The 12257-nt window shown below is 43.9% G+C and overlaps 1 protein-coding gene across 1 annotated transcript in view; it reads right to left on the bottom strand.

Annotated features, from left to right (window-relative positions):
* Positions 1–4657: 4657 nt before the first annotated feature.
* NDUFS6 (NADH:ubiquinone oxidoreductase subunit S6) overlaps positions 4658–12257 on the bottom strand; it is a 44537-nt gene continuing 36937 nt past the window's right edge. The window contains exons 3-4 of the mRNA XM_075316532.1: positions 6130–6252; positions 4658–4794 (exon numbers count right to left, since the gene is read on the bottom strand). Coding sequence (XP_075172647.1) covers positions 4726–4794; positions 6130–6252 — 192 coding nt within the window. The 3' untranslated portion in view covers positions 4658–4725. The remainder of the gene's footprint in view (positions 4795–6129; positions 6253–12257) is intronic.

Genomic DNA, 12257 nt, shown 5'->3' on the forward strand with positions numbered 1-12257 from the left:
TGCATTTGTGAAAATTTAGGAAATTGTGCGAAAATTTGGAAAATTTCGCAATTTTCAAACCTTGAAAATTTATGGCCATAAATCTGAGAGATATGTCACACAAAATAGTTACTAAATAACATTTCCCACTTGTCAACTTTACACCAGCGCAATTTTCGAAAGAAATTTTTTATTCGTTAGGAAGTTAGAAGGGGTCAAAGTTCATCAGCAATTTCTAATTTTTCCAACAAAATTTACAAAATATTTTTTTTAGGGACCACATCACATTTGAAGTGACTTTGAGAGGTCGAGGTGACAGAAAATACCCAAAAGTGACCCCATTCTAAAAACTGCACCCCTCACACTGCTCAAAACCACATCCAAGAAGTTTATTAACCCTTTAGGTGCGTCACAGGAACCAAAGCAATGTGGAAGGAAAAAATGAAAATTTTACTTTAACACAAAAATGTTACTTTAGCCATAAAATTTTCATTTTTACAAGGGAGAAAAGAGAAAGTGCACCCTACAATTTATTATGCATTTTCTCCTGAGTACGCTGATACCCCATATGGGGTAAAAATCAATTGTTTGGGCGCACGGCAGAGGTCGAAAGGCAAGGAGCGCCATTTGAATTTTTGAACACAAAATTAGCTGCACTCATTAGCGGACGCCATGTCGGGTTTGAAGACCCCCTGAGGTGCCTAAACAATGGAGCTCCCCCACAAGTGACCCCATTTTGGAAACTAGAGCCCTCAAATATTTTTTCTAGATGTTTGATGAGCACTTTGAACACCTGGGGGCTTCACAGAAGTTTGTAACGTTGAGCCGTGAAAAGAAAAAAAAAAATTTTTTTACCACAAAACTGTTGCTTCAACTAGGTAGCTTTTTTTTCACAAGGGTATCGGGAAAAAATGCAACATAAAATGTATTGTCCATTTTCTCCTGAGTACGCAGATACCTCATATGTGGTGGAAATCAAATGTTTGGACACATGGCAGTGCTCGGAAGGCAAGGAGCGCCATTTGAATGCAAAATTAGCTGCACTTATTAGCGGACGCCATGTTTGAAGACCCCCTGAGGTGCCTAAACAATGGAGCTCCCCCACAAGTGACCCCATTTTGGAAACTAGAGCCCTCAAATAATTTTTCTAGGTGTTTGATGAGCACTTTGAACACCTGGGGGCTTCACAGAAGTTTATAACGTTGAGCCGTGAAAAGAAAAAAAAAATTTTTTACCACAAAACTTCAACTAGGTAGCTTTTTTTTCCACAAGGGTATCAGGAAAAAATGCACCATAAAACGTATTGTCCATTTTCTCCTGAGTACGCAGATACCTCACATGTGGTGGAAAGTAATTGTTGGGCGCATGGCGGGGCTCAGAAGAGAAGGGCACCATTTAACAGCAAAATTGATTGGAATCATTAGCGGACGCCATGTCACGTTTTTAGACCCCCCCCATGGTGCCTAAACAGTGGAGCTCCCCCACAAATTACCCCATTTTGGAACTAGACCCCTCAAGGAATTTATCTAGATGTTTAGTGAGCCCCTTGTACCCCCAGGGGCTCCACTGAAAGTTGATAACGTTGAACCGTGAAAATTATTTATTTTTTTTTTTAATTTTTTTTTAAAATTTTTGCAGCAACAAGGTAGCTTTTTTTTTTTCTCTTTTTACAACGGTATCAGGAAAAAATGCACCATAAAACGTATTGTGCAATTTTTCCCGAGTACGCAGATACCTCACATGTGGTGGAAATCAATTGTTTGGGCGCATGGCGGGGCTCAGAAGACAAGGAACGCCATTTGACTTCTCAAACGCACAGACGCGGTGCACTGATCGGCCGCTGCAGGAGGCACGGTCGGATGAGATACAAAAAGCGCTGGGGATACGGAAAAAAAAAAAAAAAAAAAAGTCACGCCAAAAATTGAGCAGGGATGCCGATCCGTTATGTGCATCCCTGATCAGCGCTCGGCGGGACGCACGGACAGATGCGATACAAAAAGCGTTGGGAATACGGGAAAAAAGTCCCGCCGAAAACTGACCACGGATGCAGATACGTTATCTGCATCCCTGATCAGCGCTCGGCGGGACGCACGAGGTGTAAAAATAGAAAGGGGATAGAGGAAAAAAAAGAAAAAAAAAAAAAAAGTTATACTCACAGTACCCAGAGGATTAGCAGGAGGAACAGCTTTACAGCAGCAGCCAGCAGGCAGGAAGTTGGACAGCTCAGCAGAAGACCCAGGAAGAAGGACCCAGCGATGGAGGCAGATGTGATCGGCCGGTGAAGACAGGTAAGAGGACGTCGGGGGGACAGAGAAGGGGGACGGGGACAGCAGAGGGGGACAGCAGAGGGGGAGGGGGAGAGCAGAGGAGGGAGATACCGGAGGAGCTGCAGAATAGAGATCACGGGGGAGGGGGGCAGACCGGGATGTCGGGGGGCAGACCGGGATGTCTGGGGGGGCAGACCGGGATGTCTGGGGGGGCAGACCGGGATGTCTGGGGGGGCAGACCGGGATGTCTGGGGGGGCAGACCGGGATGTCTGGGGGGGCAGACCGGGATGTCTGGGGGGGCAGACCGGGATGTCTGGGGGGGCAGACCGGGATGTCTGGGGGGGCAGACCGGGATGTCTGGGGGGGCAGACCGGGATGTCTGGGGGGGCAGATCGGGATATCTGGGGGGGCAGATCGGGATGTCTGGGGGGGCAGATCGGGATGTCGGGGGGCAGACCGGGATGTCTGGGGGGGCAGATCGGGATGTCTGGGGGGGCAGATCGGGATGTCTGGGGGGGCAGATCGGGATGTCTGGGGGGGCAGATCGGGATGTCTGGGGGGGCAGATCGGGATGTCGGGGGGCAGATCGCAGGGGGGCACGGGCAGGGGCCATTACGGGAGCGCGCAGGAGCAAATCACAAGAGCGCGCAGGGGCTGCAAGAGAGCAGGGGAGGAGGGATACCGGAGGAGCTGCAGAATAGAGATGGCGGGGGGCAGATCGGGATGTCGGGGGGCAGACCGGGATGTCGGGGGGCAGACCGGGATGTCGGGGGGCAGACCGGGATGTCGGGGGGGGCAGATCGGGATGTCTGGGGGGGCAGATCGGGATGTCTGGGGGGGCAGATCGGGATGTCTGGGGGGGCAGATCGGGATGTCGGGGGGCAGATCGCAGGGGGGCACGGGCAGGGGCCATTACGGGAGCGCGCAGGAGCAAATCACAAGAGCGCGCAGGGGCTGCAAGAGAGCAGGGGAGGAGGGATACCGGAGGAGCTGCAGAATAGAGATGGCGGGGGGCAGATCGGGATGTCGGGGGGGCAGATCGGGATGTCGGGGGGGCAAGATAGGGATGTCGGGAGGGGGGGGGGGGGGGCAGATCGCAGGGGGGCACGCGCAGGGGCTGCAAGGTGAGCACAATACTCACCGCTCCCGCTCCGTGACGTGACAGCAGCGGCAGCGTGGTACCACTAGTACCAGCCAGTGCTGCACGCTGCAGACATGTTGGGGGAGGGTCCCCAGACCAGCACAGGCCTGGGGAGGGCGGCCACCGGCAGATCAGACCGCCCCACTGCACACTGATTGGAGCGATTGCGCGTCATCGCACGATCGCTCCAATCAGTGCTGCAGGGGGGCCACGGTGTCTGCTTGCTTCCAGCCAATGATCGGAGCTGCTGCAGCTCCGGTCCTAGCTGGATTTTATAAGATCACACTATTTTTGGCATTTTTTTTTGCCGAAAACAGCGTGATCAATGTGATTGGCGGTTCCGATTTGAACAGCCAATCACGTCGATCGCCTATGGGGGGTGGCGATGCCACCCCCCCTGGGGTCAAGCAAAGGTCCCCTGCTGTAAGAAACAGCAGGGGACATCATTTGAAAGCCATTGCTATGGCCACGGCAATCAAATGAAGTTTAGGCAGTAAAATTACGTCCCTGGTCGTTAAGTCACGTTAAAATAGGACGTAATTTTACTGCCCGCGGTCGTGAAGGGGTTAAATATATCGTCCTAAATATACCCCTAAAATAAAGTACAATATGTCATGAAAAAACAGTGACAATCAATATGATCCATTGAAAAGTTCCAGAGTTATCAGAACATAAAGAGACACTGGTCACAATTGAAAAAATAAAAAAAAAAAAAAATGGCATGTTCATGAAAGTCAAAACTGGCAGGGGAGTTAATGGGACTTCTGGATCAGCTGGTCTTCAGCATTCCCATTAGAATGAATGGAGCAGCAGGGCCCATGACCTGGATCAGTGGGAGTCCCAGCAGACTGACCGACGGAGACGTTACCCTCTATCCCGTGGATAGGGGATAACTTACAAACCTGAATACCCCTTAAAGTGTGTTGTTCTTTTTCAACTGCAAATTTAACACTAGAGCGAGATTCATGTCTAGATTTTATTGTCTGCAAAAATAAAGGGATGGCCCTGAATGGCAAACATTTGGTTTGTGGTATTCTGTACCAGAAACATGCTTTACTGACTACTACAAGGAAAGAAAAGAGCAATACTTGACTAACAATATTTTGGCCATTTTGACTTGAGTTTTGTGTGCATGTAGTTGAATCCCATCAGTTTGTTTAGGTATTTTTTTTCTTAATTCTCAGTTACATTTGTGCAACATTTCCATGTGATATAATTTAAAGAAACCTGAAATAAATAAAAAGATAAAGTGGAAAATAAGAGGCAAGGTCTGATTAAACAGATTTAATAGTTAAAGATGTGACAAATGCAATATACAGCTCACTAATGATTGACGGCTAATGATGATGCTTCTGTTTAAACTGAAGTCCACAGTATCCACAAGTCCCAGTCTTTGTTTCCTTGTCCTGTTGGGAAGAAGAAGAAAGAACCGATTGTTAATCCTGTCTTCATTAAAGCATTTATTACTGTGGATAAAGAAAACACAAGTGATATATATTCTCCGTGCGACATGTTTTTACTACAAGAACTTAATGGACTTGTCCTGCAATTAAATATTGCATACCACAGTTAAATCATGAAGAAGATAATTTTCCATTAGATTAATTAAAAAAAAAAAAAAAAAATGCTCCCATGTCTAGATATTACTGTCAATTCATTATTATGGTGTCCTCTATTTTTCACACCTTCTCCAAAAACGCAATAAAAAGCAATCACAATATTGTACCCTCAAAATAGTAACAATAAAAAGGACAGTCCATCACATAAAATATCCTTACGCAGTTCCGACAGAGGAAAAAAAGAAAAAAAAAAACAAAAAAAAACCTAGAAGTTTAGTTTACACCATATTCTGATCTGAAGAGTTATGTTGCCAAGCCATGTTTATAAAATGAAGTGTTTTTTTGTTCACCATTTCAGAGCAAAAAGGAAAACTTGCCACAGTGAAAATAGGGATGTTATTGAAAAAAAAGGTAAGGAAGGGCACCTCAGTAAGGAAGGGCACCTCAGTAAGGAAGGGCACCTCAGTAAGGAAGGGCACCTCAGTAGGTAGAAATTCTGTCTGATGTCTGAAACATTTAGAGTTAAGATGAACAACGAAGAGAAGCTTCCACCTGAAGACATCCACCCATCTCATCTTGATTGAAGCCTTGTGGATATATCAGTCAGGACATGACTCATGCTCAGCTACACGGGGTACAATAATCCCCAATAGGAGCTTTTGATTAGCAGTGAATCTCACCATTCACAGAAATAAATCAAATTATAGCACCCATTACTATTTTTAGTAGCAAACTAAAAACTGGAGCAGACATCTGGTGATTTGCTCCACATCCATGACGGACATTAACATCACGTGTACAAATGCCCAAGCTAAGAACTGCACCAATGCATAGTAAAGCTGCAGGACGCGTTGGCGTAGCCACACCACTGCTGTGTGTTTGGGCACCCAGACGAGATTTCATTTATTTATTTTACTCACTTATATAGCACAATTATTTTCATAGTACTTTACAGCTATCAACACTGTCCCCATTGGGGCTCACAATCTAAGTTCCCTATCTGTATGTCTTTGGAATGTGGAGGAAACTGGAGAACCCGGAGGAAACCCACGCAAACACGGGGAGAACATACAAACTCCTTGCAGATGTTGTCCTTGGTGGTTTCAGCCTAGGACCACAACACTGCCCAATTCATTACTATTAACCCCATTACCACTCTGACCATTAGGTAGATGTACTCACCAAGTTGATATATACTCTGGGATGACCTAGCGCCCCTCCTCCTCCATCACAGGATACTATTCTGTTATCCGCTTCATTTACAGGTTGCTCAGCAATCAGGTTAATGGCAAACTTCTCATTTATCTGCAAAGCAATCAGTACTGTCAGTAATAGAATAAATACTACTGATATAATACATCTTATAACATTACTGTATACTCACAAATGCCTGCATGCTTTTATTTCATTTTATATTTCTTAAGATGCTAAATGGTAATTAAATTGTATAATGAAAAATAGACACATTGTTAAAAAGCAGAAGCTCTTTTTGTATTTCATTGCATCACACCAGTCCTAAGTCTGTCTCCTTACAGAGGGATTCTTAATAGGTGCATTAAAATGATGTACGGTTTCATCTGCTGGTGCTGATGGATAAGACGGCTAACCGCACATAGGCTGTGTTACAGTTTAAAGTAATGTGATGTCTCCGTGACTGACAACACAAATACCTTCCAGGTTACTCTGGCAGACATCAAGGCACCGACTGTGGCAGCTGAAAGACCCCATCTACCTACTTTGTGGGACGGCCATGCGATGCCTTGACACTTCTGAATGACAAAAGGGCCATACTACTGTCACTTAATGCACGGCTCTCAAGGCATGGATGACCTTATTATTAATGCTTGGTCTCTGAAAATCAATCCGACTGGAGAAATCCGCACGCATCCTTTCTAGCAGATAAATGAGCAGGGAAGGAAAAGAAAATATTTGCTGTGCTCGAAGAAAAGAACAAAGTGGTCAACAAATAGTACACACAGGCTCCGCATTGTGAATCACCTTCATCTGATACAACAGAGGGAACTCATCAGTTTCTGGCCGCTCACTTCAATTTAGGCTGGTAATGGGTAACGTACGTCAGACCATTACGTGAGGGCCACAGAGGGAGTTAATGGCAAGTGTCATTAAACTACTTAATACGTCTCCATTACACATCCTCCAGTGAACAGTGTGCTAGCTGGAAGTGGACCGAAATCAAAGGGTTTCCCCATACAATACTCACAACACAGTTTTAGGCACCAAATTGTCTATTACATCCACACAGCCAGAAACACATATTGAAAAGATCCCCCAGACTGCTAAGGCTGCTTTCACACATCCGTTTTTTGCCGAGTGGCACAATACGGCGCTCTGCAGAAAAAACACAACCGTTTTTTTTTTTTGCCGCCGCTTGCGTTTTTCCGCATAGACTTGCATTAGCGCTGTATTGTGTGGCATGGCCTTGCGTTGCGTCCGGTTTTTAACCGGATGCGACATATTTAGCCCATGCGGCGGCCGGATGGAACGTTGCCTGACACTTTTTTCTGTGTGGCGAAAAAACCGCATCGTACCGGATCTGGCGCAATGCGACGCAATTTACAATGGAAGCCTATGGACGCCGGATGCGGCGTCCTGTGGCAAACACCGCATCCGGCCGCCGGATGCGGTTTTTTGCACTGCGCATGCTCAGTATCAAGCCGCATCCGTCAAAAACCGGACGGGACGCATGGAAAAACTTATGCAACGGATCCGTTTTTTTCGCCGCATAGGTTTTTGAGCCGAATTGAGCTGCACTGCAAAAAACGGATGTGTGAAAGCAGCCTTACTAATGACCGCTGCTGAATGGTCCGGTGGGGGGGTGTCCATATCACAATCAACACCTGATGTCAGCTTGATAACTACGGCCTCTGACGAACAGACGTGCATTACCAGAAAAGTAAATGTACATGCACCAGTCTTCTGTTTAGCCAGGAACGCATCCACATCAAAGGCAGCACAGTGTAAGGCTACTTTCACACATCCGTTTTTTGCTCTGCGGCACAATACGGAGCTCTGCAGAAAAACCGCAACCGTTTTTTTTGCCGCCGGTTGCGTTTTTTTTTTGCATAGACTTACATTAGTGCTGTATTGTGCCGCATGGGCTTGCGTTCGGTCCGGTTTTTGCCGCATGCGGCAGATTTAGCCGATGCCGCGGCTGGATGGAACATTGCCTGCAACGTTTTTTGCTCCGGCAAAAAAAACGCATCGCGCCGCATTTTTTCAATGCATGCCTATGGACGCCGGATGCGGCGTGATGCGGAAAAAAAAAACGCATGCGGCCGCCGCATGCGGTTTCTTTCACTGCACATGATCAGTAGCATGCCGCAACCAGAAAAAAACGGACGGGCCGCATGTAAAAACTTATGCAAAGGATGCGATATTTTCGCCGCATCCGTTGCATAGGTTTCACAGCCGGATTGAGCTGCAGTGCTCAAACCGGATGTGTGAAAGTAGCCTTAGGAGGCACACATCGGGGGCGCGAGGATAGCCTGGAGACACCCAGCAGACAGCTCAGCACTCATCATATAACCTGGGAGATGTTTTTAGAAGGTTCACAAACTTGTGGGATGCAATAGTGAGTCTGGAAAAAGCAAATTTAGCATAAAAAAATAAGGTCAGGACAGTTTTAACTCCTTAAGGACCGGGCGATTTCATATTTTGCGCTATCATTTTTTTCTTCCCCTTATTCCAAGAGCCATAACTTTTTTACTTTTGTATTGATATTGCCATATGAGGGCTTATTTTTGGCGAGGAGTTTTACTTTTGAATGACACCATTCATTTTATCATATAATGTAATGGTAAGAGGGGAAAAAAATACAAGTGTGTCAAAGTAGTAAAAAAAAGTGAAATTCTACAATTGCTTTTTGGGATTTTTATTAACAGTGTTCATGTTAAGATTAAACTAGACTGGCATTAGGATTCTCTAGGTCAGTACAATTACATAGATACCAAACAGTTTTTTGTTTTTTTTAAATTGGTGCTAAAACAAAAACAAAAAAAAAAAAAAAAGAAAAAACACACAACCCCCAAAAAAATATATATATAAAAATTTTACTTGTGCCTTGATAGCCATAACGTTTTCATTTATTGGATCTGGAGCGGTGTGAATACATTGTCGTTGCGGCTGAAAAACTGCAATTCTGGCGTTTTGACATTTGCTCCCTTTACGCTCTTTACCGATCGGATTAATTTATAACATGTGTGTATTTATAATACATTTTTTCTTATTTCTTAAATTTTCAATATGGTAAAGGGGGAGGGGGTAATTTAAACTTTTATATTTTCATTTTTTTTTAAAACATTTATCTACTTTTTACTGTATTTAAATAGTTCCTTTAAGGGACTTGAACCTGCAATGATCTGATCACTTGTTCTATATACAGCAATGCCACAGCTGCCCCTGACGGTTGTAACAACACAATGGTATCCTTCCATCACGCTGCAAAAGCACAGATGAGGGGTTAGAACAGTGCGGCCCCCTGCTGAGGTGCCTTAAATGCCACTCCACCCACAGCAATTCGAGGTGGATGAAGGCCGAATAATTCAGCCTTCATCTGCAGGGAAAGATGCAGGCGTGCGAGCCTGCATGAAAGGCAGAGAGAAGACTCATGAGGTACATACAACGTTATAAGTCATTAAGAGGTTAAATGGGGACATCTCAAGACAGGTTCTCTTTAAATCAGTAATGTGGTTTTTTTTTTGGTTTTTTTTTACGCAATTTGTCACCTCTCCTCCGGTACCTGCTCCTGTGAGGTTTGCTTCCATTATTCATTTTGTGGGTGATGGAGGAGAAGTAAAGACCAGAGGCTCTGGCGGTATAAGCTATGTTCAGCCAGAGACAGTAGCATGGCTGGGACCTGTAGTACAGTCTAGTCTAACAAAATGGGCGAGTGTGCTGTCCACCTGGCATATCGGCTCACTGCTTTGGTCTATGGACCATCACACACTACAGATATTCGCTTCTGGGAGCTGAGAGAGTTTTACCAGCCCTAGTTCACATCTTTTGTCCAGCCTATTTAACCTTTGCTAATCCTCTTTTGACATCAGCCTGTTTCCTGACTATTCTTCTGCCTTCCACTTATGTACCTTACTGGACCTCCTGGTTCTGACCGGCTTCCTGAAAACGCCTGCACCGACCAGAAGCCTACACTATGGTCCAACTCAGGTGCACCTGTGCGTCCAGATCTTTGTACAGGTGTTAAAGTTTGAAGGCCAGAGTAACCGCTGGGATCTGATCAACAGAGTGGCTGGCATCAAGCCTATATATGGTAGCCATTTTTAGAGCTGCCAGGCGACCATGAACTGTGCAGTTATAGAATCATATCAAGCTCTAGTGTGCATGAGCAATAATGGTGCCTAGAGTAGTTATAATACAGAAGGTATGGGAAGGCCCCTATGGTGCGTGTAGTTCTGTACTATGGCGCCTTTGGTATGCCGCACAACGCTGTTTTAGGGCATATTCTCCCACAGTAACAATGCGGCCAGGAAAACAGCTTCATAATCTCTATAGAAATGGCGGCAAAGAGGGCACAATACTTCCCATAGAAGTCTACAGGTGCCGGATTAGAGCTTGATACAAGACTGAGATGGTAATTAAAAGGTCAATCCAAGAAGAATATATTAACCGATAGAGTCTGCATGAGGATTAATAAATATAAAAAAACCTCTATGGTTAAAAATGTATCATTTTTATTTCATCATATAAATATTACAAAAAATTACAAACATTTATTGGTGCTGGTACCCACAGATAAAAAGAACCCAACGACGATTCTGGCTCTTCTACATCTGAAATCACAGAACACGATCATGGAAAATGAACCCAAGCTGTGACTTCAGGGAGAGACTGGATGAGACTGAATGAGCAGCACAATCAGCGGTGGCGTCACTCAGGATAGTTGCAGGCACAGTTAGAGGTTTCCATGGCCCTCCACCTGTGACCGCAGGTAACCAGACCTCAGGGTATTTCATTAACCTCAGTGACCCCACCTGAGGTGGGGTCACTGACTTTTCAGAGGTCACTTGAGGTCAGGTTACCTGCGGTCACAGGTGAAGAGCCATGGAAACCTCTAACTGTGTCTGCAATAAGGAAGAGCCAGGAAAAGTTTCGAGACTGACGCATCAAAGGGAGGCAACAATCCTGGGCGGCTGCAGGGGACCCAATGAGCATGGGTTCCCAGCCTGAGAATACCAGCTGTGGGGCTTTATCAAGGCTGGGTTTCAAAATTTTGGGGGGAGAATGCACACTTTTTTTTTTAATTATGTATTTAAATATTATTTCTTTAAATTTCTTTATTTTTTTTTTAAAAAAGCTGCATGCAGTTCTTCCGATTCTGATACGCAGCCAAGATAAGCGCATGGCTAGGGACTGGAGCCTGCTTTATCTGTGTTGGTACCATAATTTGACCTTTACGCCAAGTTTTTTTTTATTTATTTTCAGTGTATAATAGACATGCAGACAGCGCCTGTGATTGGTTGCAGTCAGACGCTGTCACACAGGCTGACTGCAACCAATACAGACAGAATAAAAATAATAAAACACAGAAAATAAAGAACAAAATAAACAAGACATTATTCCAATAAATAGTTATATTTGTGTAAAAAAAGAAAAAAAAAAAAAAAGTACACATTTGGTATCTCTGCGTCCGTAACAGCCCAATCTATAAAACTGTCACACTAGCTAACCTCTTCAGTGAACACTGTAAAAATATAAATAAAAATGTAGCAAAAACTAAGTCTTTTCATCATACAGCTGACAAAAAGAGTGGAATAAACCGCAATAAACAAAGTCATAAATACAAATTCTACTGCTGAAAACGTCATGTTGTCCAACAAAAAACAAGCCGCCATACAACTTCATCAGCGAAAAAATAAAAAAGCCATTGCTCAATGCAAACATTTTTTCTAGAAAATGGTTTTTTAAAAGGTGTTAAAGCAGCAAAACATAAAAAAACAAAAAAACTATATACTGTAAATCACACTGACCAGAAGAATAAAGCCATCTTAACACTTTTAAAGCATGTTGAACTGATAGATATAGATATATCTATCCCTATCATATCTATCTCATATTTTTAATATATATATATATATATATATATATATATATATATATATATATATATATATATATATATATATATATATATATATATATATATATATATATATATATATATATATAGCGTGTGTAAATAAAAACAAAAAAAAACCAAAACCCCAACAGTTCCTGTAGTGCGGTTTTTTTTTTTTATTCTGCCTCACAAAAAGTGGAATAAGGAGCAATCAAAA

The sequence above is a fragment of the Anomaloglossus baeobatrachus genome, chromosome 6 (genome assembly GCF_048569485.1).
Source record: "Anomaloglossus baeobatrachus isolate aAnoBae1 chromosome 6, aAnoBae1.hap1, whole genome shotgun sequence".
Lineage (NCBI taxonomy): Eukaryota > Metazoa > Chordata > Amphibia > Anura > Aromobatidae > Anomaloglossus > Anomaloglossus baeobatrachus.